At 53.3% G+C, this 27241-nt stretch overlaps 1 protein-coding gene across 1 annotated transcript; it reads left to right on the top strand.

Moving 5' to 3' along the window:
- Positions 1–327: 327 nt before the first annotated feature.
- On the top strand, positions 328–25667 carry OLFML2A (olfactomedin like 2A). Its single transcript, XM_082467768.1, has 8 exons — positions 328–577; positions 9229–9492; positions 14117–14224; positions 16365–16574; positions 18435–18681; positions 20807–21037; positions 22096–22281; positions 23268–25667. The coding sequence occupies exons 1-8, from the start codon at positions 482–484 to the stop codon at positions 23870–23872; spliced, it is 1947 nt and encodes a 648-aa protein (XP_082323894.1). The 5' UTR covers positions 328–481; the 3' UTR covers positions 23873–25667.
- Positions 25668–27241: the final 1574 nt, after the last annotated feature.

The following is a 27241-nucleotide window of genomic DNA, read 5'->3' as shown; positions in this document are numbered from 1 at the left end:
TTCGCCTGCCCTGGAAACATCACTCATCTGAAATTTACAACCAACTCCAAAAGGAAAGCACTGTTTTCCCCATTTAACAGACGAGGAAACTGAAGCTCAAAGAGGTGAAGAGACACGTCCAAGGTCCCACATCTCAAAGAACAGGACCTCACTCGGTGTAGGGAGCCCGCGCTCCTCTCACTGCCCCCGCTGCTCCTGCGGGCTCCAAACAAGACCTTTTTTTGTCTCCTTACAGGGATGCCCTTTGGAGAGCCGCCCAATGGCAAAGAAGCCCGGCTGAGAGCGGGCCCGCGGGGTGGGGTGCCCCCCCTTCATCCTAGCTCCGCCCCCAGCGGCGCGGGAGGGGGCGCGGGGCGGGGAGCAGCGGGCAGACGCGGGGCGCGCGGGACGGGTAGAGCTGGCGGCGGCGCCCGGCTAGCAGTGCGGCCCGCGCTTCCCGGCCTCCGCGCCCACTGTCTGTGCCCGCCTTGCCCGTCCCGCCATGGCCGCAGCCGCCCTCCCGCCCCGGCCACTGCCTCTGCTCCTGCTGCCTCTGCTGCTGCTGCTGCGTGCCAGCCCGGTGCGCGCTGACAGTAAGGTATGTGCGGCCCTCCGACCCGGACGCAGCTCGGCGTGTAGCCTGGCGCGAGGGGGCGCTGTGGCTGGGGGTGCGGGCTAAGCATGATGTCTGGGCCAGGAACAGAGGACCCAGAGAGGGAAGACTTAACAGGGAGGCCGCAGGGGCAGGGACCCCGGGAGAGGAGCTCGTGGGGGAAGAAGGGCTGGAGGTAGATGGCAAGGGTGCTTGGGACCCCGAGCCTCTGGAAGGGGCGCTGGACACAGTCCAGTGCGGGGAGGAGGTCAGTACTGAAACCCCGGGCCAGGGAGAAGGGGCGCTGGGAGCTTAAAGGCGGCCCAGACAGGGAGATGCAGTCCCCAGCCTAGGGAGGGGATTCCCGGGAGCGCTGGGCAGGGGCAGCCTGGAGATCTGGCTCAAAGTTTCCATGGGAGGCTGACCCACGTGGGGACAGACCCCTGGCTAACTACTACCTAGCGACTGCTAGGTTTGCAGCAGGACCTGGGCCAAGGCTTTCAGGCCATACGGGGGACCCAATGAACCCAGCTGAGCTGGCCACTCTCCTGACCTCTGGTGTTCCTGCCAGAGATCTGATGCACCCTCCAGAAGACACGGTGTCTCCAGAAGTGACTGAGCTGTTCTCAGTTATGGCTGAAAGGATCTGCTCTGGTGTCCGGCAGACCTGGGTTCAAATCCTGCCTCCATCTCTCAGCTAGGTGACCTTGGGCCTTTATGATCTCTAGATTAGTGAGATCAGGCCTAGATAATGCTTAGCACCACTCTGGCACCTAGTGGGTGTCCAATAAATGATACTGTGATTTTAAAATCTTACCACAGAGACCCCAAACGGGAGTGTGATCCAGAATGTAGAGAGGAGAAGCACTTAGGGTCAGTCAGAGCAGGGACCTCTTGAGGATGTTCTAGAAATGACCCGGTGAGGACTGGGTTGGGACTGGGGGCAAGTGAGAGGCAGGAGGGAGGTACTGCAGAGCATGAGAGTAAGAGTGACTTATCTTGATGTCTCTCCAGCCTCTTTCCTGGGTAGGAGGTGAGGCTGCCCTGTCCACAGGCAGGTAAAGGGCAGAGGTCACTAGCCACATGGTAAGTATATGAGCAGTGGGCACTGGCAGACCTTCAGCCTGAAGATTCAGCTCAGGGTATGCAAACAAGTGAGCTGCAGTCCTAACCACATGCTCCAAAGACAAGGAGGGAATGAGTATCATTCCCATTTTACAGATGGGGAAATTAGGATGTATAGAAAGACAGCTAGCTTGTGGATCAAAAAACCTGGGTTCTGGCCGTTTGTTTTTTGTCTGTGTGACCGTGGGCAAGTCACTGACTGTTTCTGGACCTCAGTCCCCTCATCTGAAAAACACTGTCTCCCCAACTTCCCTTCCATATAGGGCCATCTAGGATTCCCTGACCTGGCTCAGGTAGGGGAACAAGTGAGCAAAAAACTCCAGATAACCTGGTCAGCACTCTGCCACCTCTCATCTCTCTGGCTGGGAGGAATATTTGGTCTCGGGCATCCTCTGAGCCATGCAGAGGGCTGTAGAGCTTGTGGGGGAGGGCTCACATTCAAAGCAAAGCAAAGACAAAGAAAACCCAACACCCTGTTTATGTAGTGAGTCAGCCAAACACTTGCTAGGTTGGGGGTGTGTGTGTGTGTTTATTTGTCCCAGGGCAAGCTGGGGCTGGTGGGGTGGGGAGGCACATCCTAGAGTTTGGAGGATGAAGCAGCTGGGGGATTCAGCACAGCCCTCCCCCAGACACCTCCCACCCCACACCACTCAGCCAGCTGGGAAAAATAAAAATCAAGTGATGGGTGAATTTACTCTGCATTCCTCAGCACAGCCGGACTCCTGCTGGCTCTGGAGAGAGAGCTGTTTTCATTATCACCCTCCCTCCCCCAACAATCCTCCTTCCTCTTCAAGCCTGTCCTATTTTCTGAGGGTGAGGGGAGAGCCCTTTGGAAGGCCAGTCTGGGACTTGAAATCTATCTAGGGCCCTAAAGGGTTAAGTTGGCCCCTCCTCAGACTTCCTGCTCCTGGGCGGTCCAGCCTCGCCATCTGCCCAGTACTTTCAGGGGTACAGCGGCAGCTCAACCCCAGTACTCACCAAGGAACTCTGTGGTCTTGGCCAGCTCCTCACTCAGCGTGTTTTAATTTTGTGTTTATAACAAGGTCTCTCCTAAGCAGGACTTGGGGTTTCCATCTAAGGAAGTGCTTTGCCCATCTTGGGAGTGGGAGAAGGAGTTCACAGCTTCCCTGGCACATCTGAGGGACTGCCCAGTGTGAAGGTTAGGGTGGACAGACAGGTAACCACATGAAACCCAGGCACAGCACGAGAGACCTCTGGGAACCTGCTTTTTGCTGCGTGTCCTAGGAATGTGGCTGAGAATTCCCCATCTCTACCTCAGTTTCCCCATCTGTGAAAGGGCTGCTGGCACCTCATGTTCCCCATGCATCCTGGGGTGGGAAGGGGGTCTTTGGTCAGCCCTGCTGCTGATTAGAGGCCCGAGGACAGTGGGGAGGCCAAGGCCTGTGGGAGCTGGGCCAGGGGAGCAGGAGGGGCTAGCACAGGCAGGCGGTGGTGTCCCAGGCTGGATTAGATGTTCCAGGCCAGGCCGGTCCCGGAGGCTTAGGTGTTGCTGCCCCTCCACTCAGGGAGTTTCTGCCTGTGGGTGTAACTGGAAACAGGCTCCAGAGCAGGCAAGGGCTGCACAGTGATGGAGTCCTCCTTCTGCACACAAAGAGTGTGGGACCGAGTGAGGCCCCACGGGGGTCTCTCTGCAGGGAAGGTCTTGCTCCATCTCTCCTATTGGCTGGGGCATGCGAAGAGCATCCTGGGTGCCAAGCCCCCTGCCCAGGATTTACATTCAGGATCTCACACAACACTCTAAGACTTCAGTGCTCCCTCCCCATTTGACAGACTTGAACACTGAAGCTCAAAAGAGTCAGGTTGGGGCTGCTGAAAAATCCAAGATAGGGAACTTGGGGAGTTTGGAGATCCCTGGGGCTCCAGGATTCTCAGCCTTTAGTGGGCATCCAAATACCTGGGGAGCCTGAGAGAATCTGAGTGAAGGGATGTAGAGTAAGGACAGGGCATCTGCATTTTCCAAGTCCTTCCACCCCAGGTAATTCTGAGGCACATCCCCTAGTTGAGAACTCATGGAGGTTTGTGGAGCAAGAGAATAACAGATCATCAAAAAGGAGCTCTTGGAAGGTTAATCCAGCAGAGAGGAGGCTCCTGTATTGCCCAGGTAGCAGTTGATGCAACCTGAGCTCGGGCTGCGGCCGGGGAGTAGAGACCAAGAGATTGAGGTAGGAGATATTTAGAATGAAGCATCCATCGGAAGAACGTGACTGATGGGTTCCAGAGTAAGAAGGAGGCTCAGAGACCTGGGTTGGGCAGGAAGGTAGGTAGACACGGGTTTGGGAGAAGATGCTGGGCCCAGTTTTGGATGGATTAAGTTTGGGGTACCTTTGGGGTGTAGGAGGTGTCCAGCTGACCATGGGCTCTAGGGGAGGTCTTTCCCTGCAGGAGGACATGGAAACTGCCTCTCAGTGAATCTGGGCTGGCCATGAGAGAATAGGGAAGATTCAACCTCAAGGTGACACAATTTGAAACTGTTCTGTTTCTAGAACATTTTATTGGTTGAACCCCCTCTTCCCCATTCTGGCCAGATTTATCCATCTCTCTTCAGAAATATCAAGTACACCTTCTCGCCATCTTATTGTGGGATTTCCTTGCAAATTGCTAGGGAACTTTTTAAGCACAAGCCACCCACACTTCTGGGGTTTTTGGCAGCAGTGTGTGCTGAGCAAGCCTGCAGGGAGGGATGGGGGGCTGAGGCAGCAACTTCAGCCCTCAGGCCAAGGGCAAGGTGGGTCAGGCCCAGTGGGAGCCCCATTTCCCCTGCCCCACCAAGGCCTGATCCAGGGCCAACATCTCTATCCCAGCTCATTTGCTGGTGGAGAAGCCCTTGCCTGGTGATTATTGGTGGTCATAGGAGGAAGAGCATGTGAACTAAATTTTGGAGTCAGCCTGTGCTGTGTGACCCTGGGCAAGCCCCTCATCTTCTCTGATGCTCAGATTTCTCCTCTCCAAGGTGGGGTTGTGGTGAGAGCAAAGAGGTAGAAAATGATGTACAAACGTGAGGGAGGGTTATTGGGAGCAACTTCAGTAGCAAGTAGACAGCAGTTGTTCTATGCCAGGCACTCTGCATGCATTGACTCATTTTAGCCTCAGGACAAGCTTATGAGGAAAGGACTGTTATCCTCCCCATTTTACAGAGGAGGAAGCTGAGGCTCAGAGGGGTCAAGGTCATGCGGGGAGGACACGTGGGAGCTGGGATTTGAGCCCAGGCCTGGCTCCTTTCCATGGTGCTCTGCCTCCTCCAGTCAAGCAGCACAGGACATAGTAACCACAGGAGGTAGGGGCCTGCCTGGGCTCCTGGCAGCCGTGGCTGGAGCAGAGGCTCTCTTCCGACTCCACTCCTGACTCCTGGGCTGTGTCAGGGCCTCGGCCGCCCCCATCAGGACGTAGCACCTCATCTGAGGAGCGAAGGAATGTTGCAGTCTGATGTGGAGGCCGCTGCTGGTGGGGATGGGCGTTGGATTATGGGTGAGTCCTGAGGAAGAGGCCTCTCTGGCCTGGCCACACAGAACACACCCACATCCCCTCACTGGGCTCTTACCCCCACCTGGGGGAGTGGGTGGGGCTGGCTAGGGGTTCCAGCAGAGCCGGGAAGGGGGCCCAGAAGTCTCAAAGAGAAGGCAGGCTTACGGTAGTAGCAGCGATCTAAAGAACGTACAGCATCCGAGCCTGGCTGTCCGCGTTCACAGACAGGGAGAATTGCCCAGCAGGGCCCAGGGTACACTTCGCCCACAGACAACCCAGGACAAAGCTTCCACCCGTAGCCACCTCCTTCCTCACCCTCCTCAGCCTCCAGGGGACAGCAAGTCTCCCCACCCTGGGCTCTGATCCCCTTGAACGAGTCATTTGATGGCTCCAGGGCTATTTCCTCATCTGGAGGACACTGCTAAGAATATCTACCAATGCACCCACGTGGAAAAACAAAGGGAAAAACAAGCCCCTGTCAGGATTCTTGGTGGTAATAATAACAACTACAACATATTCCTGGTATTCCGTCTCTCAGTTCTCACACAGTCCTTTGTTGGGTACACACTAGCAGTACCCTCATTTTACAGATGAGGAAACTGAGGCACAGAGAAGTTAAGTAATCTACCCAAGAGCACACAGCTGTAGGTGGCCCATGGCTGTGTTCCTAACCACTGCCCCACACTTCCCCAGCACTCAGTGAGTTCTCAGTAAATGTCTCCTCCCTGGGCTCTGCACCCCAGGTTTGCTTCCTCCACCCACCGTCTGTCCACAAAGCAGCCTGAGTGAGTGTCCCGTGATGCAGATCTGACCCTGGCTCTCTCCTACTTAAAACCCTTCATGAATGGATAAAGAAGATGTGGCACATATATACAATGGAATATTACTCAGCCATAAAAAGAAACGAAATGGAGTTATTTGTAGTGAGGTGGATGGAGTTAGAGTCTGTCATACAGAGTGAAGTAAGTCAGAAAGAGAAAAACAAATACAGTATACTAACACATATATATGGAATCTAAGAAAAAAAAAAAAAAAAGGTCATGAAGAACCTAGTGGCAAGATGGGAATAAAGACACAGACCTACTAGAGAATGGACTTGAGGATATGGGGAGGAGGAAGGGTAAGATGTGACAAAGAGAGAGAGTGGCATGGACATATATTCACTACCAAACGTAAAATAGATAGCTAGTGGGAAGCAACCGCATAGCACAGGGAGATCAGCTCTGTGCTTTGTGACCACCTAGAGGTGTGGGATAGGAAGGGCGGGAGGGAGGGAGATGCAAGAGGGAAGAGATATGGGAACATATGTATATGTATAACTGATTCACTTTGTTATAAAGCAGAAACTAACAAAGAAAACAAACAAACAAAAAAAAAACGCTTCATGAATCCCCAGTATTTTCAGGAATAAATCTAGATCCTCAGCCAACTTTCAGGGCCCTCCACGAGCGGGCTCTGCCACCCCCAGCCTTAGCTCCTGCCACCCAGGCTCTCTGCAGGCACCAGCCAGAGTCAACCTCCTCCAAGCCCCCAAAGTGCCAGGCCCTTGCTTGTCTTTGCATATATGACTTGCTCTCCCTGGAATGCTCTACTCATGCTTCGAGATGTCCCCTGGGGTGCCCTCCTCTGAGCAGTCTTCATGGGTGTCTTTTTCTGTGATCTCAGAGCTCACTATATCAGCTTCTCTCATGGCTGAGAAGGTCAAGGATGTACCTCTATTTCTTCTGCACCTCCAGCTATCACCCAGAGTCTGACTGAGGCCAGGGTTTCAAACAGGTGTCTGAGGGCTCAGAGCAGAAATGGAGTGCCTGCTGCCCTTCCCCAGAGGGCACTGGGACACTCATGGGGGCTGGGCTTGGCAGAAAGCCCAAGGGAGCCTTGAACTCACCTGGGTCCTGGCGGCTTCAGTGAGAGTTTAGTAGCCATGAGGCCTGCGGTGTTGGTTTGTTGATTGAGCCATAAATAGCTGTGTCCTGAGAGCCTGGAAGCCCAGGATGGGGCTGGCTGAACCAGCTAGGGCAGTGGCTGGCTGGGGCTCCGAGAGCCCGGCTGGTGTGTGAGGGCAAGGTAGGCTGGAGGCGGTGACTGAGTCTGGCACCTACCGCTGATCTCACCAAGCTGACTCTTGCAGGCACAAAGTCCTGCTGCCCCAGGGACCAGTGACCACACTTAGACACTGGATATGTGACCTCCCAGGGTGGGATCGAAGGAAAAGGGAGGAGGGAAGGGAAACCACTAAATGGAGGTCATGTATCTCATTTGAGCCTCACTATGAGGAGGCCGGGTATGGAGAGTCATCCATTTTACCACTGAGGGAATGAGGCTCAGAGAGGTTATGTAACCTGTTTAAGGTCACACAGGATTTGGGGAAACAGATTTGTAGGAGAAGCAGCATAAACCAGTGATTTCTATCTGGAGGCAGATATCCAAAGCTGGATGTTCCCAGGTGAAGCTGTGTGAACTTGTGACTTCACCTCTCTGAGCCTCTGTTTCTTTAGCTGTATTAATAATGGCTCACAGTTAAGACACACTCACTATTGCTTAGGCTCTGTTCTTTACCTATATTAACTCATTTAATCATCACGACAACTCCGTGAGGCAGGAGCCCATTTTACAAATGAGGAAACAGAGGCACAGAAAAATTGGGTTGCCCACAATCTCACAGTTACTGGCCTAGGCTCCAGACACCATGCTCTTAGCCCTGTGCTCTAGAGTGTCTGTAAAATACGGGCTTGTTTATCCAACAGATATTTCCAGGGCTCCTACTCTCAGCCAAGCAGGCACTGTTCTGGGGATATAGGAGGGAACTAGACAAAGTGTCTGCCTCTAAAGGTGCCTTCAGTAGAGTAGGGGAGACAAAAAATAAGAAAACACAGATATGATATTTCAGATGGTAGTACGTGCAATAAAGAAAAGCAAAGCCACTAGATAAGGGGACAGAGAGAAATGGGAGGTGTGTGGTCAGGGAAGGCTTCTCAGAGGAGGTAATGTGTAAGTTAATGTGAGGGAATGAACTCAGGGAATATGAGGGATAGGGGTTTCAGGATGAGGGTACCAAATTCGCAAAGGCTCCTGAGGGTGGAGTGGAGTGAAGGAAAGAGTAGCAAAAGGAGGGCCTTGAGGGAGGGTGTCAGCTCACATAGGCCTTGAAGGCCAGGCTAAGGACTTTGGAGGTAACGAAACCCCCCCCATACACAGATATTATTAAAGGGTGTAACGCACCTGAAACCTGGGATGTAGTAAGTGCTCCGTAAAAGGTCTCCATTCATATTTTTTTACTATTGTGGCAAAATACACATAACATAAAATTTACCACTTTAACCATTTGAAAGTGTACAACTCAGTGGCATTTATGTAGTACATTCATAATGCTGTGCAACCATCACCACTACCTAGATCCAGAACATTTTCATCACTCCAAAAGGAAACCGTGTACCCATTAAGCAAACACTCTCCATTTGCTCCTCTCTCTACATCCTGGGAACCACTAATCTGCTTTTTCTCTCTATGGATTTGCCTATTCTGGATATTAATATAAGTGGCTCTTTCATTTACTATAATATTTTTCAAGGCTCATCCATGTTGTAGCATGCATCAGTACTTCATTCCTTTTTATGGCTGAATCATATTCCATTGTGGGGCTGTACCACACCTTGTTTATGCATTGATCAGTTGATGGACCTTTGGGTTGTTTCTACCTTGTGGCTATTGTGAATGGTGCTGCTGTGAACATTCCTGTACAAGTCCTTGCTTTAACACCTGTTTTCAATTCTTTAGGTATATACCCAGGGGAGTAGAATTATTGGGTCACATGGTAATTTCATGTTTAACTTATTAAGAAACAGCGAAACTGTTTGTCACAGCGGCCATTACTCTTTTCATTGTTGTTATTATTATAAGGCTTCTATTTCCTTGTAAGGAAATTTGTTTCCTTCTCTAATGGTGCCCCCAAAGGCCAGGGGGGCCGGATCCTGCTACCTGTCCCTCCCTCTCCTTCTCTCCCCCTCCCTTCAGCGCTGGCCTTCGGCTCACCGGGGCCCCTCTTGCAGGTGTTCGGCGACGTGGACCAGGTGCGCATGACCTCGGAGGGCTCAGACTGCCGCTGCAAGTGCATCATGCGGCCGCTGAGCAAGGACGCGTGCAGCCGGGTGCGCAGCGGGCGGGCGCGAGTGGAGGACTTCTACACAGTAGAGACTGTGAGCTCCGGCACCGACTGCCGCTGCTCCTGCACCGCGCCACCCTCCTCGCTCAACCCCTGCGAGAACGAATGGAAGATGGAGAAACTCAAGAAACAGGCACCCGAGCTCCTCAAGGTAGACTTTCTGGAGTAAAGGCCGGGATGGGACCCCACTCCTGCGTGAACACCTAGCATAGGCTGGCGCCGGCTGTCCCTCCAATGAAAAGGCCACACGTTCTAAGGCAGGGGTAGTTCTCATCCCATTTCACAGGTGAGGAAACAGAGGCTCCCTGAGAGGAAACCAATTCCTGCCTAAGACCATTCGGCCAGTCAGTGATGGAGGCAGCATCCTTTGGCTAGCTTACCTGGATAGAGCCCTTTACCATCTAGTAGCATCTATCCCAGTGTCCTGTGTTTTACCCAAACCAGGTCATCTGTCAGCACCTCCATGTAGTATTTTGTGGCATTTGATTGTTTTTTATGGAATAACGTTTCCCATACTCACGTACCACCTTCGTGCCAGACATTGTGCTGAGCTCTTTTCTTTTTTTTAACATTAGTTCTCTAAATTCTTAAACCATTTTGTGAAGTATGGGATCTTTGTCCTCATTTTATAGGCAAGAAAACTGAGGCTTGGAGAAGTTAGGTAACTGGCCCAAGCTCTCACATAATGACATGCAGCCGCAAGTCTATACCATATTTTTATGTAAATTTTGTGCTTATAATCCCCTCCCCCCACCCCACCATAAGAATAGAAAGAGGCACCACCTCTAGGTGCCACAGCCCTGTGCCGGGCCCACCACCAGGACCCATGGCTTGGATAGGCATGTGCAGGGAGACCACAGTCCCCCATCCAGCCTGGCACCTTCGTGCCATTCACACCATGCGCAACTTCGTGCTTGGCGGGCCTGGTGGGGCTGGGATGTGAACTCAGGGCCTGCTGTGTCCAAAGCATGTGTTCTAAATCACACTGCTCTCCTGTCTTCCTTTCTGTAATAGCCAGATAATTTGGTGGCTTTTGAGAGGATCCTTTTCTTTTATAATTTCTTCCAAACGTGTCTATTTTGCCCTTTTCGTGTCAAGAACTGTGAAGTTGACTGAGATGTTACCCTACTTGTAAGCTAACAAGTTAGCCTGCTAGTTTCATGGATGCTGGCAGTAGACACGAGCCAGAGACAAAGGACTTTATTACTCACAGTCGCCAGAGTGTCTCCACTTTCTTGCACTGGTTCTCCCACTCACTTCCCACGGGGTGATGCAGTGAGGGCCAGATAATACCTGCACACACAGTGGGATGTTTTCCAAGAGAGGAGCCCCAACTTAGAGAATCCAGATCTCTTATAATGAGCACCAAGCACACCTTCCCTGCTCCAGAGGGAAACACTCTCTGGATGCTCCAAGGCTGTTCACTCTGCAACAAGATGGCCTGGAACAAGGACAGTCAGTGCCTCTGCAGGCAAGACATGCAGAAAAGCAAGAGGCCTGGGAAGAACTGTCTCCCAACATTTGGCTAAAAATGTTTTCTTTAAATTTAACTTTAGTTTCATTTTTGTAACTACTGGATGGATACCAAAACTCTTGAAGTTGGGGGTGGTGTTTGAATTTTAGGCCAAATGGCCTCTTGACAACTTGGCAGTTCCTGGACCACACTGTCTCCCAAACCCAGTAGGGCCCTGCAGACTCCAGGCACTGAAGCCATAGGCCAGTCTTCAGTTACAGGGACAAAACCGACTTTTGCTCAAATCCACTTCTCAACAACTGAATTGTAAGCATACTTGACATGAGGATAGACAAAACCTTTTCCTAAATGCTGGCTAATTTAATCCTTGCTACAGCCCTTTGGAGAGGGAACTTATGTTCCCAGCTTTACTTGGGGGAGGAATCTGAGGCCCAGAGAGGAACTGTGACTTCCCTAACATAACACAGCAAGAAATTTGAATCCAGGAATTCTCTGCTGTGTCCCCTTGCCCAGTGGAGAGGTCACTGGGCAGTTCTCTCAGCCGGGAGCTGTCCCTTCAGCACACAGCAGCCATGGGGGGTTTTATTCAGCCTTATAGGACTGGACTGGGGCAGTGGTGGGATTAACCCAGCAGGAGGGGTCGTAGGAGGAACACAGAGAAGATACTCTGCCTCCTTGATACTGTAGAAGTATAAGTGAGTACCCAACAGGTACCCAGTGAGCCCCAAGAGGAGAAGTGGACAGAGGCAGTAGGAGACAGAGCTGAGGCCCCTGTCATTTGGCTTGGCTCCCCCTCCCTCAGTGGGCAGCCCCCCCGGGAGAGGAGGTTAGGGGAAGCCACTGTGGAGGGGAACAGGGCAACCCACCCTATACCTGCTCCTTGTCTCTACCCCAACCCTTCCCCTCAAGCTAAGAACTGCGGCTGTGATTTAGCCTTAGTTGCATGGCTCTGAGGAGGAAGAATGGGATTCTAGATCCCCTTTCTTGGGGGCGTGTCTCTCACCTCTTCACTCCTTTTCCTTCTGGACATGAATTTGGCATGGCCCCACCCTTGAGGAATTCTAGTCCTATGGGGACACAGCTCCTGACCCCAGTAATGGCAGTGCAGTCAGTGCTGGGCCAATGGACGTCCCAGGGACTGTGGGAACCCAGAGGAGGAGGTAACATTACAGCTGGGCTTTGAGGGATGTGTAGGAGTCCCTCAAGTGAGCAGAAATAAGAACATTCTGGGTGAGAGTAAGTGGAGTGGGTGTGGCCCAGGGTGCCCCCCCCTGCCCTCTCTCTGCCCCAGCCCCACTAACCACCTGTCAATTCCACACTGTACTTCTCAAACTATATGTGGTGAAAGACCAGTTTTTTTAAAAATCTGTCAAGCACTGGGAATTCCTTGGCAATCCAGTGGTTGGGACTTGGCGCTCTCATTCCCAGGGGCCCAGGTTTGATCCCTGATCGGGGAACTAAAATCCTGCAAGCCATGTGGCTCAGTCAAAAAAAAAATCTGTCAAGAACCAACACTCTTGTAAAATACTATAAAAATGAATTGTTAGGAAAATGAATTGGAATAGAAACAGACACGCAAAATACAAGTCCAGTGTTGTATTATTAGAGTCCACAGATATAAAATTTCTCTGTCAAATGGCTCTGAAAGTTTATAAAAGCCTACGCTCACTTTTTGTAATTATTTTATCACAGACTGGTAACGAGCAGCTTGGACTTGTGCTGGTCCGCAGACTACATTTTGAGTTGCTCGGCTCAAACACACCATGTGTCTTCACACCTCCAGCTCTTTGCACGAGCTGTTCCCTTTGCCTGGAATGTCCTTCTCCGGCCATCGTTGTCTAATTTGTGCTCCTCCTTCAGAGCTCAGTTCAAACAAAACTTACTGCTGGCAGACTTTACTAAACCACACACACTCCCAGACAAGGTCACTGCCCCGTCGTTAATGACCTGGGCACCTGTGTGTGTTCCCACCTGCATTCCCTGATCCAGGCACCTCTGTGTTACTCTGCACTCCTTGACAGCCTGTAAAGGACCATGAAGGCTCGTGTCTATTGTCATCACTGTCCTTAATGCCTGGCCCAGAATGAGCATTTGCTGAGGCCGAAGAAGGTGGCAGGGGCAGATCAAGAAGGGCTTGAATGCCAGGGTCAGGAGATAAGTAGCCACACTTGGGCAGTGGGGAGCCACAGCAAGTAATCTAGCAGGGGAGAGACCCATGGTCAAAGCTGTGCTTTGGGAAGCCAGTTTTGGTGGCCATGAAGGCAGCAGAAGTGAAGCTAGGAGGCCCCATTTAGCCGCCTGGAATAGTAATCATCATTGCTGGTATTCATGAAGGCCTTGCTGTGTGCCCATTCTGAGCTGAGCCCTATCCAGACGGTACTGCTCCGCTCCACAATCTTGCTGCCCATTTCACAGAGAAGGAAGCTGAGGCCCAGGAGAGTCTCCGTGCATGGTTCTCACACTGAACTCCACAGAGCCCTGGGGTACCATGCAACCCCTCGGAGTCTGAACAAGGTTGTAGGGGAGCAGAGAAGACTCGAGGCCCTATCCCTGCTTCCACCAGAGCCCCCCACCCCCTTTTTCTGTTCTAGAGATCAAAGTCTATTCAGAGAAGAACTCTCTGGCTTAAAACAGCTTGAACACCCCTGGGAGAGGGGGAGTAAAACTGTGTTGGAAACAGCTGGCCAAGGCCAGACAGGAGCACCAGCATGCTCAGGCCCTGAGAACGCATACAGGGGGTGCGCTGGAGGAACCGCCCACTAGAAGCAAGGGAAAGCTGATTTCCCAACCGGCTCCTCGTGCCAAGGTTTCCCTGACACTCTCGCTGGCATCTTGGCCACTCTAGCTAGGATGCTGGGTTACTAGATGCCCACACCAATCAGGCATTGCCTACAGGCTGTCCCAGGAGGACGTAGACTCCCAGGCACTTTGGTGGGCAAAGTGGCTCTTTGAAGAGAGTCACAGATGCAGACTGTTAAAAGGGAGGCACATGGAAGCCAAGGCTGGGCACAAGAAACAGAAGCAGGGATCCAGGGGATGTGGATGGAGCTCCCCCAGTGTCCACTACACACCTCGTGGGGTTGTTCAGGATTAAGTGAAATGGCTCATTCAAGCCCCTATACAGTGTCTGCCATATGGAAGTGCTCAAAAGAGCTTTTCTTGTGATTATGAGCAGGCTGGGTCTAGTCAAGCAGACCACTCTGAGGCTCTGGGGTTCATGCTCTGGTGGGGCTCCTTTTGCACCCTCTGTGCCTGGCCTTGTGCTGTGCCTTTTCCCTAACCCTCACCCTTCCCCGGGCAGCTGCAGTCCATGGTGGATCTCCTGGAGGGCACCTTGTACAGCATGGACCTGATGAAGGTGCACGCCTACGTCCACAAGGTGGCTTCCCAGATGAACACGCTGGAAGAGGTAAGGGCAGGGCTCGAAACAGAGGCCAGGCTGGTGCAGTGCTGGAGGCCAAGGGCAGTGTCCGAAGGGGCCTAGGCAATTCTGTCTGGACCCTGGTGGCTGTTAGAAGCTGGACTCGTGCAGGGAGCTGGGAGAAGGAGATGCAGGCCACAGGGTCCAGCCTTTGAGGAAGAGGTCTGACTGGGCCTCAAGGGCCTGTAGGAAGCTGGAAGGCTGGGTGGAGAAACTGAGGCACCTGCTGGTTGTATGAAAGAGGTGCAGAGGGGGCTGAAACTTGCAGCCGCCCTCAGTTCGCCAAGACCAGGGCCCATATATTGCACAAGTCTGGGGCAACCATTCGCATGAAACGCCAGCATTGTGCAGGACTGGCCAAGCCCACGGGGGCCAGGCTCGAGGTCGCATGGCTGTTCAAGGACCCACCTACCATGGAGGCAGAGGTGCTAAGTGTCTTCTCCTGGTCGGGGCAAATGTGCTAGAGGGCTGGGCGGGTGGCTGATACTGCCCCCTGAGGACAGGGACAGAGTTGAGTGACCCTGGAGGTTCAGGCTGCAGGTTGAGGTTTGCATCTCTGCTGGCACAGCCTGGCCTCCGCCTGTTTCCTGCATCCGGTCCCTGCTGGGCTGCTGGGAGCCTGGGGATATGCAGCTGCCAGGAGGGGCGTGAAGGCTTCCTTTCCCAGCTTCCTTTCCACAGAGAGGGGGGCACCTGGGCATCCTGTGCCCCACGAGAGGAGATTAACCCCTTACTCACCACAAAGTTGGGGTCACAGTGGCTTTAATTATTCAAAAAGTGTTTGTTGAGTATCTCTTATGTGCCAGGCCCATGCCAGCATGGGAGAATGGCAACAGTTGTTGAATTTCTACTGTGCACCAGTATTTCCTGTGCATCTAGTACATGCCAGGCTCTCCTGTTGTTGGTTCTACAGTTAGCCTCCTTTGACCTCTCCTCTGGTAATCTTAGGAAATGTTAACTCACTTCACGCAACTATGAGCCAGACAATCTGGAGGGTATGTCTGCAGAGCCTGGAACAAACCAGAAATGATGTCTGCAGCCACAAGGAAATGATTTTTAAATTATCTTCTGTTTTGCATTATCTGTGCTTTGCTTCTGTTCACTAAGTGATAGCTATGAAAAAAAAAGAAAAAGAAAAAGTTTTTGCTAACACTGGGAGGAGGCGGAGAGAACAGCCTCACTGCGGAGGAGATGGCTCCCTCTGCCTAAGGGAAAAACATCGCAGGAGGTCAGGCAACAATTTGGGGTCCCAGCTTCCTTCTGCTTTCTTCCCTTACGCCAGTGGTTCTCAACCGGGGGTGATTTTGCTCCCCAGGGGGCAGCTGGCACTATCTGGAGGCACTTCTGGTTGTCGCAGTCTGGGGGCGGTGGGTGGCGGATGCTATCGGTCCTAGTGGGCAGAGGCCAGGGATGCTGCTAAACATGCTACAGTGCGCAGGGCAGCCCCACAGCACCCAAATGTCAGCAGCGCTGAGGCGGAGGAACCTGCCTTACACAGTGTGCCTTCTGTCCACCCTGCGATCCAGGTGGCAGTGGGGCTAGGGGCTGCTAAAGCCAGGCAGAGTCCCCAGCAGTAGGGAGACAGTGAGGCAAGGCAGGAGAACAAGAGGAAGAGTAAAGGTGGGGCTTGGTGCGGTGGGAGGAGCCAAGCCTGCCCAGGAGAGAAGTCGGAGACTTGGAGACTAGGAAGGGATCAGAGACCATAGCAAAACCCCACAGAGTTCCAGTGTTTGAGTATTTCATAAAAAAGAGGTATTTATGTATTACTTGCGAAATTAAAAGGTAATTTTAAAGTAGCAAAAGATTGGTAGCAACTGAAAAGGTGGATCCATAAGGGACTGGCTAAATACATTTTGGCCCATCCATACAGTGGCAAACTGTGTGGCCAGTAAAAGGTATGGGGAGCGCTATATATACAGATATGCAAGAGTTCCCAAAATAGGCTCAAATGAGAAAGCAAAGGGCAAAGGAAAGAAAGGCAGGGAGGAAGGGAGGGAACGCCCCACCCGTTCCCCCAGGCCCTGCTCAGGAGACTGGGCAGCAAAGCCTGATGGCAGAAGCTGGGGTGTCCACCAGGGCTGGGGACAGTCAGAGGAGGCTGGAAAGCTCTTGGGTCCCGCCCCCACAGAGTATCAAGGCCAACCTGAGCCAGGAGAACGAGGTGGTGAGGGAGAGCATGCGCCACTTCAGGGAGCAGCTGAGGCACTACGAGAACCACTCAGCCATCATGATGAGCATCAAGAAGGAGCTCTCCAGCCTGGGCCTCCAGCTGCTGCAGAAGGACGCGGCCACGGCGCCCGCCGCTGCCCCAGCCCCCAGGCCTGGCAGTAAGGCTCAGGTGAGGCCAGGGCTCTTGTGACGGGCCAGAAGGTGGGTGGGCTGGGAGCACGGCGTGCCAGGACCTCGGCCCTGAGGGCCAGCTGGGTGGGGCTTCGGGGCCGCGGGATGGGGCCGAGGGCTGGCACAGCGGGGGAGTCCGTGGCAGGGCGGGGGCAGGGGGTGCCTGCTGCTCAGTGAGCCGTCAACACAGCTGAACTGGGAGCAGACGTGGGGCTCCAGCCCTCAGAGCTGGAGTTTTCTCCAGCAGTATTCTCACTCCTGGTTCCAGACTAGTGGGGACAAGGTTGTAGAGATGACCCTCCCTGCCTGGTCCTGAGGGACCAGGTCGGCTGCGGCAAAACCACTTCTAACCTCCCCTGCTGCGGCTGGGCCCCTGGCTGGGTCAGGCCTGCTCATGGGTAGGTGGGCAATGCCTCGGGGACCCCAGCCGACTAATACCACTTCATCCGACCCATCCTGGGGTGGAGAACTCCTGCAGCAAACACCCAGCCTTCCATATTCAAACTCAGCGCACAAAGTGAGCAAAGGCCCTCACCAGGCTGAGCCACCTGACACACAACACACCTTTGGGCAGACACACCTTTGAAAAAGGTCCTCCTGTAGGCAGACATGCTGCAGAAAAGGCTCTCCCACAGGCCAGATAAATTAGAAGGAGGAGCCCCCTTTGGGTGGATAAATTGTACAAAGGCTCCTTCCTGTGACAGACACGTACCAGGGCGTGTGGCTTGGCAAATGGAGTACAGACTAGACTTCAGTCCCATTCGTGCCCCTTTGACCATTTCCACGTGCAGGATACAGCCCACCACTCCCACAGTGGCCTTGTGATTTGGTGAGTGGAGGAAAAAGGGAGCTGACTTCTCCGCAGACATTATCTCAATCTCATAGCCACCTGCGAGGAGGGATGCTCGTTGCCAGTTTGGCAGATGAAGAACACGGAGTGGGGTCACTCAGAGAAGGTGGCTGTGTTGGAACCCGGGCCTGCCTGACAGCCGAGCCCATGCTCTTCCTCTCCACCCCTCAGCCTCCGTGCTGACATTTTGACAATGGGGCTATTTGTGTCTGCAGCAGGGACCACCTAGTTGCTGATAAAGCAGGGAGGAAGCCTAGTGCTTTGGCCCGGAGCTGGCTTCCTGCTCATTCGTGTGCCAATTCCACAGTAAGAATGAATCCTATTTGGGCAGTGGCACAGAAGGTCTAGATCCTGTACTTGCTGTATCTCCTAGAGATCCTGCCTAACAATGGGTGATGTCACAGGCCCTAGGTTCTTGTGCCAAGCCAGCATCAGAGGCATTTAAAAGGAAGCAAAAATAGCAAAATTCACAAAATGTTAGAAACAGCATGCCCTAAGGTCAATGCCCCGGTGACCAACCATCCCAGTTTGCCCAGGACTGAAGGAAGGGTTTCCCAGGATACAGGACTTTCAGTGCTAACACTGGGAAAGTTCCAGGCACACTGTGATGAATTGGTCAGCCTGCCTTGGGGCCTGAGAACCTCTCCCTGCCCACACACAGAGACCAATGAGTGAGAGAGACAGGGATGGGAAGCTGACCTCCCCAGGGAGCAGACTGTTATAGTCTACCCCCAGGGGGGAGTGTACAGGAGTTGGGAAGTAGAACAGGAATCTAACCTATCAGGCTGGGCTTCAAGCCTGCAGGGGAGCTAGAGAGCTGAGTAGGGAAACTGAGGCACACCCCAGTCATGGATGTAACTATGGGAGGAAAGCTGTGACTTCATGAGCACCTGGGACGCGGGGCCAGGAGCAACATGGCCATTACCAGCCCCCACATGCTGAGCCTCCTGACGCCCCACAACATCCCTTCTACCATCCTCCGAATCTGAGACTTCCCTTCTCCCCCAGGACACAGCTGGAGGGAAAGGCAAAGACAACAACAAATATGGCAGCATGCAGAAGAGCTTTGTAGACAAGGGCCTCACAAAACCTCCTAAGGAGAAGCTGCTGAAAGTGGAGAAGCTGAAGAAGGAGGGCAAGGGCAGATTCCCCCAGACCACAGCCAAGCCCCGGGCCCTGGCCCAGCAGCAGGCTGTGATCCGAGGCATCACCTACTACAAGGCGGGCAGAAAGGAGATAACCGAGGCCATGGCTGGTGAGTTAGAGGAAGATTGGAACCTTGGGGAGTGGGGGCCCCTACAGGGACCCAGGGTCTTCTCTACAGTCAGACTGCCCCAGATCTCAGCTCCATGGGTTACCTGTTGGTGCCCTTTGCTCGTCCATACGGTGGGATAATCCCACTCCTGGGCGATGAAATGATCAAATCAACACAAAGGGCCACTCAGTTCCTCTCCAGTAGTTATAGCTGTCTCCACCCTCACTGGCCTTTTCCTTCTTCATTGAAAGATGTGTGGAAGGTTCACTATGTACGTGCTGTACCTTCCAGACTTTCTGCCTAACACGGAGCTCACAGTCTAGTGGGAAAAAGCATACCCATAACCAGGCAGCTGCCTCTGGTGGGCGGGCGAACGCAAGGACCAGACCAGTGTTCTGGGAAGTGACCTGGGGCCTTTGAGGCATCTCCCATTTCCAGACTGGCCTTGGGGTGGATGGCCTCTCCAGCACCTCCCACTCTTTTCCCCCCAAAGAAGAGCCCACAGACTCTTGTATCTTTCTTACAGCTCCCTGCCCGATCACAGTGAAGGACAACAAAATAATGAACCGAGAAACAAGAGACAAAAGTTCCAAGAGTACCCAAATTTCTGGGCCATCCCCACTGGTGTGACTCCTGATTCTTCCTCTGAGCCCCTCCCCAGATGCCTGCTCTCCTCTGATGTCCCTGAGAGGTGTCCCAAGACTGCTCCCCCTTCCAGGGTCCTGCTGACCCCCTCCTCCAGTGAGGTTCTCTGCCCAGCCCATGCCCAAGGGGGCCAGGGGTAGAACTGTGAGGGACCAGTCTCCCAAGAGCCCCCTCAATTCTTGGCCTCTCAGGGCTCAGGGGCCTCTTCTCCCAGCTCCTGGTGCCAGCTGCTGGCTCTGAGTCCTGCCAGGTCAGCCTAGCCACGGCATAGAGCCTCTGACCCCTGGCCAGGGCTCTGCCCAGGAACAGCTGCAGGCATCTGACTCTGCCAGTGAGGGCCGTGGGAACAAGCCCCTGCCCTGGCAGGCTGCCGAGGCTGGGCCCCACTGAGGCCTGCTGACCAGAGGGGATGCCCTCGTTCCCGAGAGACTCCAGGGGCTGCTCCACAGCAGGGCCTGGCTAAACCCCATGCAAAGAGGAAGCCCAGCAGGGAGAGAAAAGGAAGAAGTCAGGTGATTGTCTTGGAGTCAAGGGGCCTCAGTGCATCTCTGGGGGCCACACCATCACGGTAACAACAGCACCATTCCTTTGTCTCTGGCATCACAGCTTGCTGAGTCCTTTCACGCATGCTGTTGCACTTGATCCAGCAGAGGAAACAAGCTCAGAGAGGTGAAGTGACAGCCTCCAGGTTTCACGGCAAGTTAGTGGGACTGGAGCCCAGAAGCTGAGGAGTTTTTGTCCCCTGCTCTTTGCCACTGAATCTTTCCCTACCCAGACCCCATCCATTCCAGCCCAGGAAAGCGTGGGTCAGGGATGACCCAGAGATGGCCCCAAACCAGTCCCACGGAGCTGAAAAAGTCCTCCTATCAGCAAAGCCCGTGCCAGCAGGAGTGGAAGAAGTGGGGGAGGGATGCCAAGGAAGCTGAGAGATGGGAGATAGGAGATGAACGAGGGGGCAAAGGCAGAGAACTGGGTCCAGAGGTGACGGGAAGCTGGCTGAACCTGCCCTTCCCTACCTGAAGTGGCAAATGCTGGGTGAGAGGGTGTTTCCAGGGGAGCGGACTAGGAGAAAGTCTGTAAAACGGGAGCAAGGGTTTCTGCCTCCTGGAATTGGATCCAGGAAGTGAAAGGGGTCTCACATCTGGCACCTCATATTTGCCAAGATCTGTGCAAATGTCTTGTACACATTTTCCTCTAATCAACACAACAGCTTGACGTGGTGGACCCCATGACTCATTTCACGGAAGGGGAAGACGAGGCCCACCGAGGCAGGGGACTTGGCCGAGGCCACTCATCTGAGGGGGCTATAGCCAGTCTGCTGACCATGAAGCCTTCCCCACCTCCCACTTTTCGAGGCCTTTCACTCCTTAGGGGCCACCCGCACCTCTCCCCCATGGCCCCAGCGCTGGGACCCGGTGGGCCTGGACCCCGGGCAGCGGCAGTGCTGCTAGGATGTGAGCACAGGGTCTTCTCTCCACAGACAACGCCCTCAAGGGCACTTCCTGGCTGGAGCAGCTGCCGGCCCGGGCGGAGGGCAGGCAGCCCGAGCCCAACTCAGCAGAGCGTGACGAGACTGGGCCCAGGGCCTCTGAGGGAGCGGACCTGGCCCCTGGCACCCCTGCCTCGGATCCCACCCCCACCCCTACCCTGACTCCCATCACCAGTCCCCTGCCCACCACGCCACCTTCACGCCCAGAAGTCCCCAGCCAAGGTGAGTAAGCCTCACAGGGGTCAGCAAACTACAGCCCGTGGGCCAAACACAGCCTATAGCCTGTTTCTATACAGCCCTTGAGCTAAGAATGGTTTTTACATTTTTTAAGGGTTGTTAAAGAATATGGGACAGAAGTATGTGGTCTGGAAAGTCTAAAATGTTTGCTATCTGATCTTTACAGATCAGATCTTGACAACATTTACAGTGAAACAGGTAGTGTTTCCAACAAATTCTTCTTAAAACATCACCTAGAACCTCATCATCAAATCCAGCAACTATTTTCACTTCTGTATTTCCTCTGTCTAGTCTTTGGCCCTGTTTTTATCTCCACGATTACAGTTTTGGCTTGTGTCTTAGGTAGAAATCTTCCTCGTTAAATCATCGATCGAGCCCGTCCTTCTGGAGGGCATCTTGGCTACCTGTGATGACAAGACAAAACCATTCCCTACTTTGGTCCACGTGCATTCCACTTCTAGGAATCTCTTTCCTAAAGGATCCATCAGATATGTGAACAACAGCTGCAGCTTAACTGGTTTCCTTGCAGCCTATTTCTAATATCAGAAAACTGAAAATAATCTAAAGGTCTAACACTGAGGGGACTGGTTAAATAAATTCAAGGGCACAGCTGTCTGGCGGCCTGGTGGAACCTTGAGATCACATCATTAAAAGGCCATTTAATGATGTGAGAGATTGCTCAGTGGAAGGAAAAACAGGATACCTAAAACTGTATATTCAGAAGAATCATGTTTTTTTTTTTTAAGTATGTCTGCATGACTATACATGCAGAGAAAAAAAAGGAAAGGAAGGAAATACATGTTTAAAAATTTCTTTGAATAATAGAATTTTGAATGATTTTTATTTTCTCCATTCTCCTTTTCTGAATGTTCTGTGTATTCTACAATGATCAGACATTGCTTTGATCATGAAGAAAGAAAAAAGAAATAAATAAACCTCAGGAGCGATTTAAGTTAAGACCCAGATAACGTTCCCAGGACTGTTGCTCTGGCTCAGCGTCTGTGGGTCTGTGTACCAAATGCCGCACCCCTTGCTCCCCACAGGCAGAGAGGCGAGCTGCGAGGGCACCCTCCGGGCCGTGGACCCCCCTGTGAGACACCACAGCTATGGGCGCCATGAGGGAGCCTGGATGAAGGACCCTGCTGCGAGGGATGACAAGATCTATGTCACCAACTACTACTATGGAAACAGCCTGGTGGAATTCCGCAACCTGGAAAACTTCAAGCAAGGTCAGGGACCCCTGTGATGGGAAAGGGGCAGGTGTGGGTAGCCTAGGGAGGTTCCCCCAGGGAGACTTGGCCCTCCTTTGCCTTGTGGTTTCCTGTGGTCCAGACTTCCCCTGCCTGGCCTAGCTCCGAATGGTCAGCCACCCCAAGAAGAGGAGTCTGGGGGCACCCCCTATGTGCTGGCCCCAGGCCAGAAGCTGGAATGCAACAGCAAACAAGATGGATGTGGTCTTGCCCTCATGAGTGTAATTTACTGTCAAGGGTAACAATACTTAGAATTTCCACTTGTTGAGTGCTTATTATGTGCTAATCACCAGTGTGTATCAGCTCACGGTATCTTTGAGGTGGGGGTTATCACCCTGTTTTACAGATGAGCAGAGCCCCAGGCCTTACAGGGCCTTCAGGTCTGGGCAGGGAAGGGCAGAAATTTGGTTATCAGATCTGGAACATGATGAGGGGAAAGGGTCATTTAGACATGAGCTGCCCTCCAGAAATGCACAATCTGATGTGCATGGCAAAGGCTTCAAGAAACAACTTCAGTATAGTGCTAGAGGGAGGCCTCGGGGGCTATGGGAACCCAGCCTGGAGATCAGGGAAGACTTCCCAGAGGAGGTGATGCTGAGGCATTCCCCAGGCAGATAGGATGGGAAATGACAGTCTAGGCAGAGGGAGCAGCATGGGCAAACGCCCTGAAACAAAGCACAGGGGCTGGTATCAGCCTGTGTCTAAATCCTGGCTGTGCTGTTCCACAACCAGTGACCTTGAACCCTCTGAGCCTGTTCTCTCCCCAGCAAATGGGATAATAATAGTACCTCCTTCATGGGACTGTCTTGATGGGATCAGATAACTGGCCCAGCTCCAGGCCCATAGCTCACTCAGTATCCTTGCTGGGCCACCCAACAGCCCTGGTCCCTGGCCTCCCTGGTCCCTGGGGTGGGCTGGGGTTTTTTCGGGAAGCTCCTGTGTGACCTTCCGCCCTCCGCACGCAGGCCGCTGGAGTAACATGTACAAGCTGCCCTACAACTGGATCGGCACAGGCCACGTGGTGTACCAGGGCGCCTTCTACTACAACCGCGCCTTCACCAAGAACATCATCAAGTACGACCTGCGGCAGCGCTTCGTGGCCTCCTGGGCGCTGCTGCCCGACGCGGTGTACGAGGACACCACACCCTGGAAGTGGCGCGGCCACTCGGACATTGACTTCGCCGTGGACGAGAGCGGCCTGTGGGTCATCTATCCCGCTGCGGACGACCACCACGAGGCCCAGTCCGAGGTGATCGTGCTGAGCCGCCTGGACCCCGGCGACCTGTCGGTGCACCGTGAGACCACGTGGAAGACGCGGCTGCGGCGAAACTCCTACGGGAACTGCTTCCTGGTGTGCGGCATCCTGTACGCCGTGGACACCTACAACCAGCGGGAGGGCCACGTGGCCTACGCCTTCGACACGCACACGGGCACCGACGCCCGCCCGCAGCTGCCCTTCCTCAACGAGCACGCCTACACCACCCAGATTGACTACAACCCCAAGGAGCGGGTGCTCTACGCCTGGGACAATGGTCACCAGCTCACCTACACCCTCCACTTCGTGGTCTGAGCGGGACCTGGGCTCACAGGAGAGGAGTGGCCTCCTCCTGTGGCCATGGGGGGCATGGGGGGCTCCCCACAGCGACTCCTGCAAGGGACTCCCTCAGCAAATATTTACTGGGGCCGGGCCTGGAGCTAGGTGCTAGGCAGTGGGCACAGCCAGCGTCAAGCTTCCTCAGCACGCAGTGGAGTAATAATCACTTCCACTTGCACAACACTGCCAAAAGCTTCATGTGCACTAACCCACTTAATCCTCCTGACACCCTTGGAGGTAGAGACAGTTAAGCCCATTTAACAGGTGAGGAGACTGAGGCCTCACTTTGGATCCGGCAGGCCCATTTTACAGATGAGACCTGACCATGCTCTACCCTAACCTCTCCCCTACCTCCAGCCCTCTCCCTTCTCCCCTCATTTCTCTTGTTCTCTCAAGTCTATGTCCCTTCCCCGGGGCTACTCAAAACCAGAGGCCTTTGGGACAACACACTAGTGTTGGGTGGAGGCCCAGCTCTGCGTGCCACCCCAGGCCCCTGTTCTGACGGAGCTGTTGGTGGCCCTGGGGCTTTGGGCCCTTTGGCTAATGGCCTAATGTCCTTGTTCCATGCCTTGGGCCAGCCCCCCATCCCCACCCCACCCGCTGTCTGACCACATTCCAAACCGCCACAGTCACCCAGCCACTGAGCAGAAACCACACCCTGAGAAAAAATACCAGCCCCCAATCCAAGACCCGCCCCCCCCCCCCCCCCCCGCCACCGTACTCATTTTTATTTTCTCTTATTCTTCATCAGTGCCGTCATTTGTTTCTGCAGCAGCAGCTGAGAAGGCTGCAGGCAACTGCCTGCCAGCAGCAACTCTACCAGGATGGGGAACTGGGCCAGGCCCCGAGGCTCCCTCTCCACCCAGAAGTGCTGGCTTTGGCCACATACCCAGGCTGTGGCACCTCTCCCCAGTCCCTCCCAGAGCCTTTGCGCCTGGGGTCCACCTCGTCCTTTCTCTCTGGGCCTTTGAACCCACAACCTATACGCACTCAGGGATACCTCCAGGTCTGCCACGAGCAAGACCCTAGGCCTGAGGCTGGGTGGCACCAGGATGAAACAGGTTTCTTCTTCCTTGTCATTCCTAACCTGGTCATTTGGTGGGCTGGCCTGGGGGACCGGGGAAGGCTGAGATCTGGGCAACCAGGTCCAGAGGAGGCTTCGGACCTCTGGGTGCAGGGAGGAGTCAGAGGTGGAAGCTGGGAGGGAAGGAGAAAGGGATCTGTGGATCAGACTTTTCCTGGCTTCAGAGATAATGGTGCCAGGGCTGCCCCGAGCCCAGGACTTGGGGCTGAGGGTGCACAGGTGGGCTCCCCCGAGCCTCAGACCCAGCAGCCCCGGGGACAAGACCGTCAGGCCTGCCCCTCATCTGCTTTGAACAGTATTTTTAGAACTGGAAGAAGTTCTCTGGTCTGACTCCCTATATCTACAAAGGAGAAATAGGCCCAGAAAGGTTTAGAGAATGGCTCAGGGCCACAGTGGGAACAGGACCCAGCTGATCTCCTTCCAGAAGGGCTTTGTCTTTATCCTTTATTCTCCACGCTCAGAGGCAGCTAGGCAATAGACCACCCAGCACCCAAGTCATCCCAACACCTCTGAGGGGTATTTACTGCTGATCTCTACACAACCCCGGACCCTGCTTCTGTCATTCTGTCCCCATGCCAGCTCCCAGGTATCTGTATATATGAACACCCAGCTGCCATGTTGGGAAATTCAGCTGCATACCCAAGAGTGTAAAGAAATGCATTTTGTGCAGAATACATTTCTTTCAGGCATTGTCAGGTGATGTTGTTTTGTTTAAGCCGTAACTCACCCCCGAAGTAAAGGGGAATGATGACGCCCAGCCAAGCAAGGCCTGACTCATAGTGGTGGACACATCCAGCCTCCCCCACCCAACTGAACTCTGAGGGCTCCACTTACAGACTCTTCAGGGGCTGCAAGTCCCAGCGTTTCCCTTGGCCCTGGGTGTGGGTTTTAGAAGACTCTGTCTTTCGTGATATCACAGCCCAACCACGTGAGAAATGTTCAGGCTCCTCTTTCCCCATTAGTCTTAGAAAAGGGAAAGTTAGAATGGACCAATTTTGGAAAAGGACAAGCAAAATAGTTTTCTCGGGGAGAGGATGATGGCTGCAGCCTCTAAACATTCACTAAGCCCCTTCTGTTTTCAGGCCCTTGTATGTGGGTTATGTTGTAGGTACAATTATTTTCCTCATTTTACAGGTAGTCAAACTGGAGCCCAGAGAGGTTAAGTGGAGGCAGAGTCAAGTGGAAAGCCAGGTTTCCAAATCAGTAATAAAACCTGAGCATCAACAGTGGGCTAAGCAAGCCATGTGCATATTCTTGCATCTTTACAACAGTGGAAGGTATGTACTCTGAGTGTGTCCATTTTACAGACGAGGAAACTGAGGTGAAGGGACTTACCCAAGCACAGCAGCTTAGCCTGTAGCACAGTCAGGTTTTCAGGGCTGGTCAGCACATGTTCTTTGCCAACTCTGTCACTCTAGCAGCAGCTCCAGAAATGGTGGTCGTTGCTTTTAACCAGTGTAGCCAAGCCACGAATTGCATCTACATAGGAGACCCAAGAAGGAGGTTGGGGTCAGTTTATAAAGAGCCTTGAATGCCAAACCAGAGAAAAGGAAATTCTAAGACAACTGGATTTTGTTCTATCGGTGACGGGAAGCAGGGAAGAGTTTTTGTTGTGGGATTTATTACAGTTGGTAACAGGTACTTCAAACAAAGAAGGAGAGGGCTAGCTTTTCCTACCGACCTCAGCTGTGACAGCAAAGGAAGTTGTCTCCGGTGTTTCTGAACAACATGCTACGTGAAGGGGCTTTGGCTGCCACCTTTGAGTCCTCCCAAGAGATTTCTAGACCTTAATATTTAATTTGCTCTGTGTGGGAGGCAGCCCTAAAGGTGAGGCTGGGGGGTTTTCCTGGGAATGACTTGAGGACTACTGAAAGCCCATATGTTCTAAAGCACCTTTTCCTCCATGACAGCATTGGAAACCACTCTGGTGACAGGAGGACACAGCACTGGATGGTTGTCAGGGAGCCCTGGATAGGAGTTAGGGAGTACTAGGTTAGAATCCAGCTATGCTTCTGACATGCTGCACAGAGGGGACAGATGTCAACTCCCTTTTATGGCTGAAGACCTGCAGCTTAGTGAGGACAAAGGGCAGCTGAGGGCCCAAGCAGTACCCTCCTAGAGCTAGAAGTCACCCTTACGTACATTATCACTAATCCACCCAGGAACCCCAAGGTTGGCATTACTTTTCCCTATTACGGGGAGTGAACCTCAAGTTCAGAAACGTTAAGCAACCTGCTCAGGGTCACGAATCTAACAAGTAG

Source organism: Balaenoptera physalus, assembly GCF_965194825.1.
Source record: "Balaenoptera physalus genome assembly, chromosome: 7".
NCBI classification, from domain to species: domain Eukaryota; kingdom Metazoa; phylum Chordata; class Mammalia; order Artiodactyla; family Balaenopteridae; genus Balaenoptera; species Balaenoptera physalus.
Note: the sequence above shows the minus strand (reverse complement) of the source record. Positions and strands in the feature narration are given on the sequence as shown.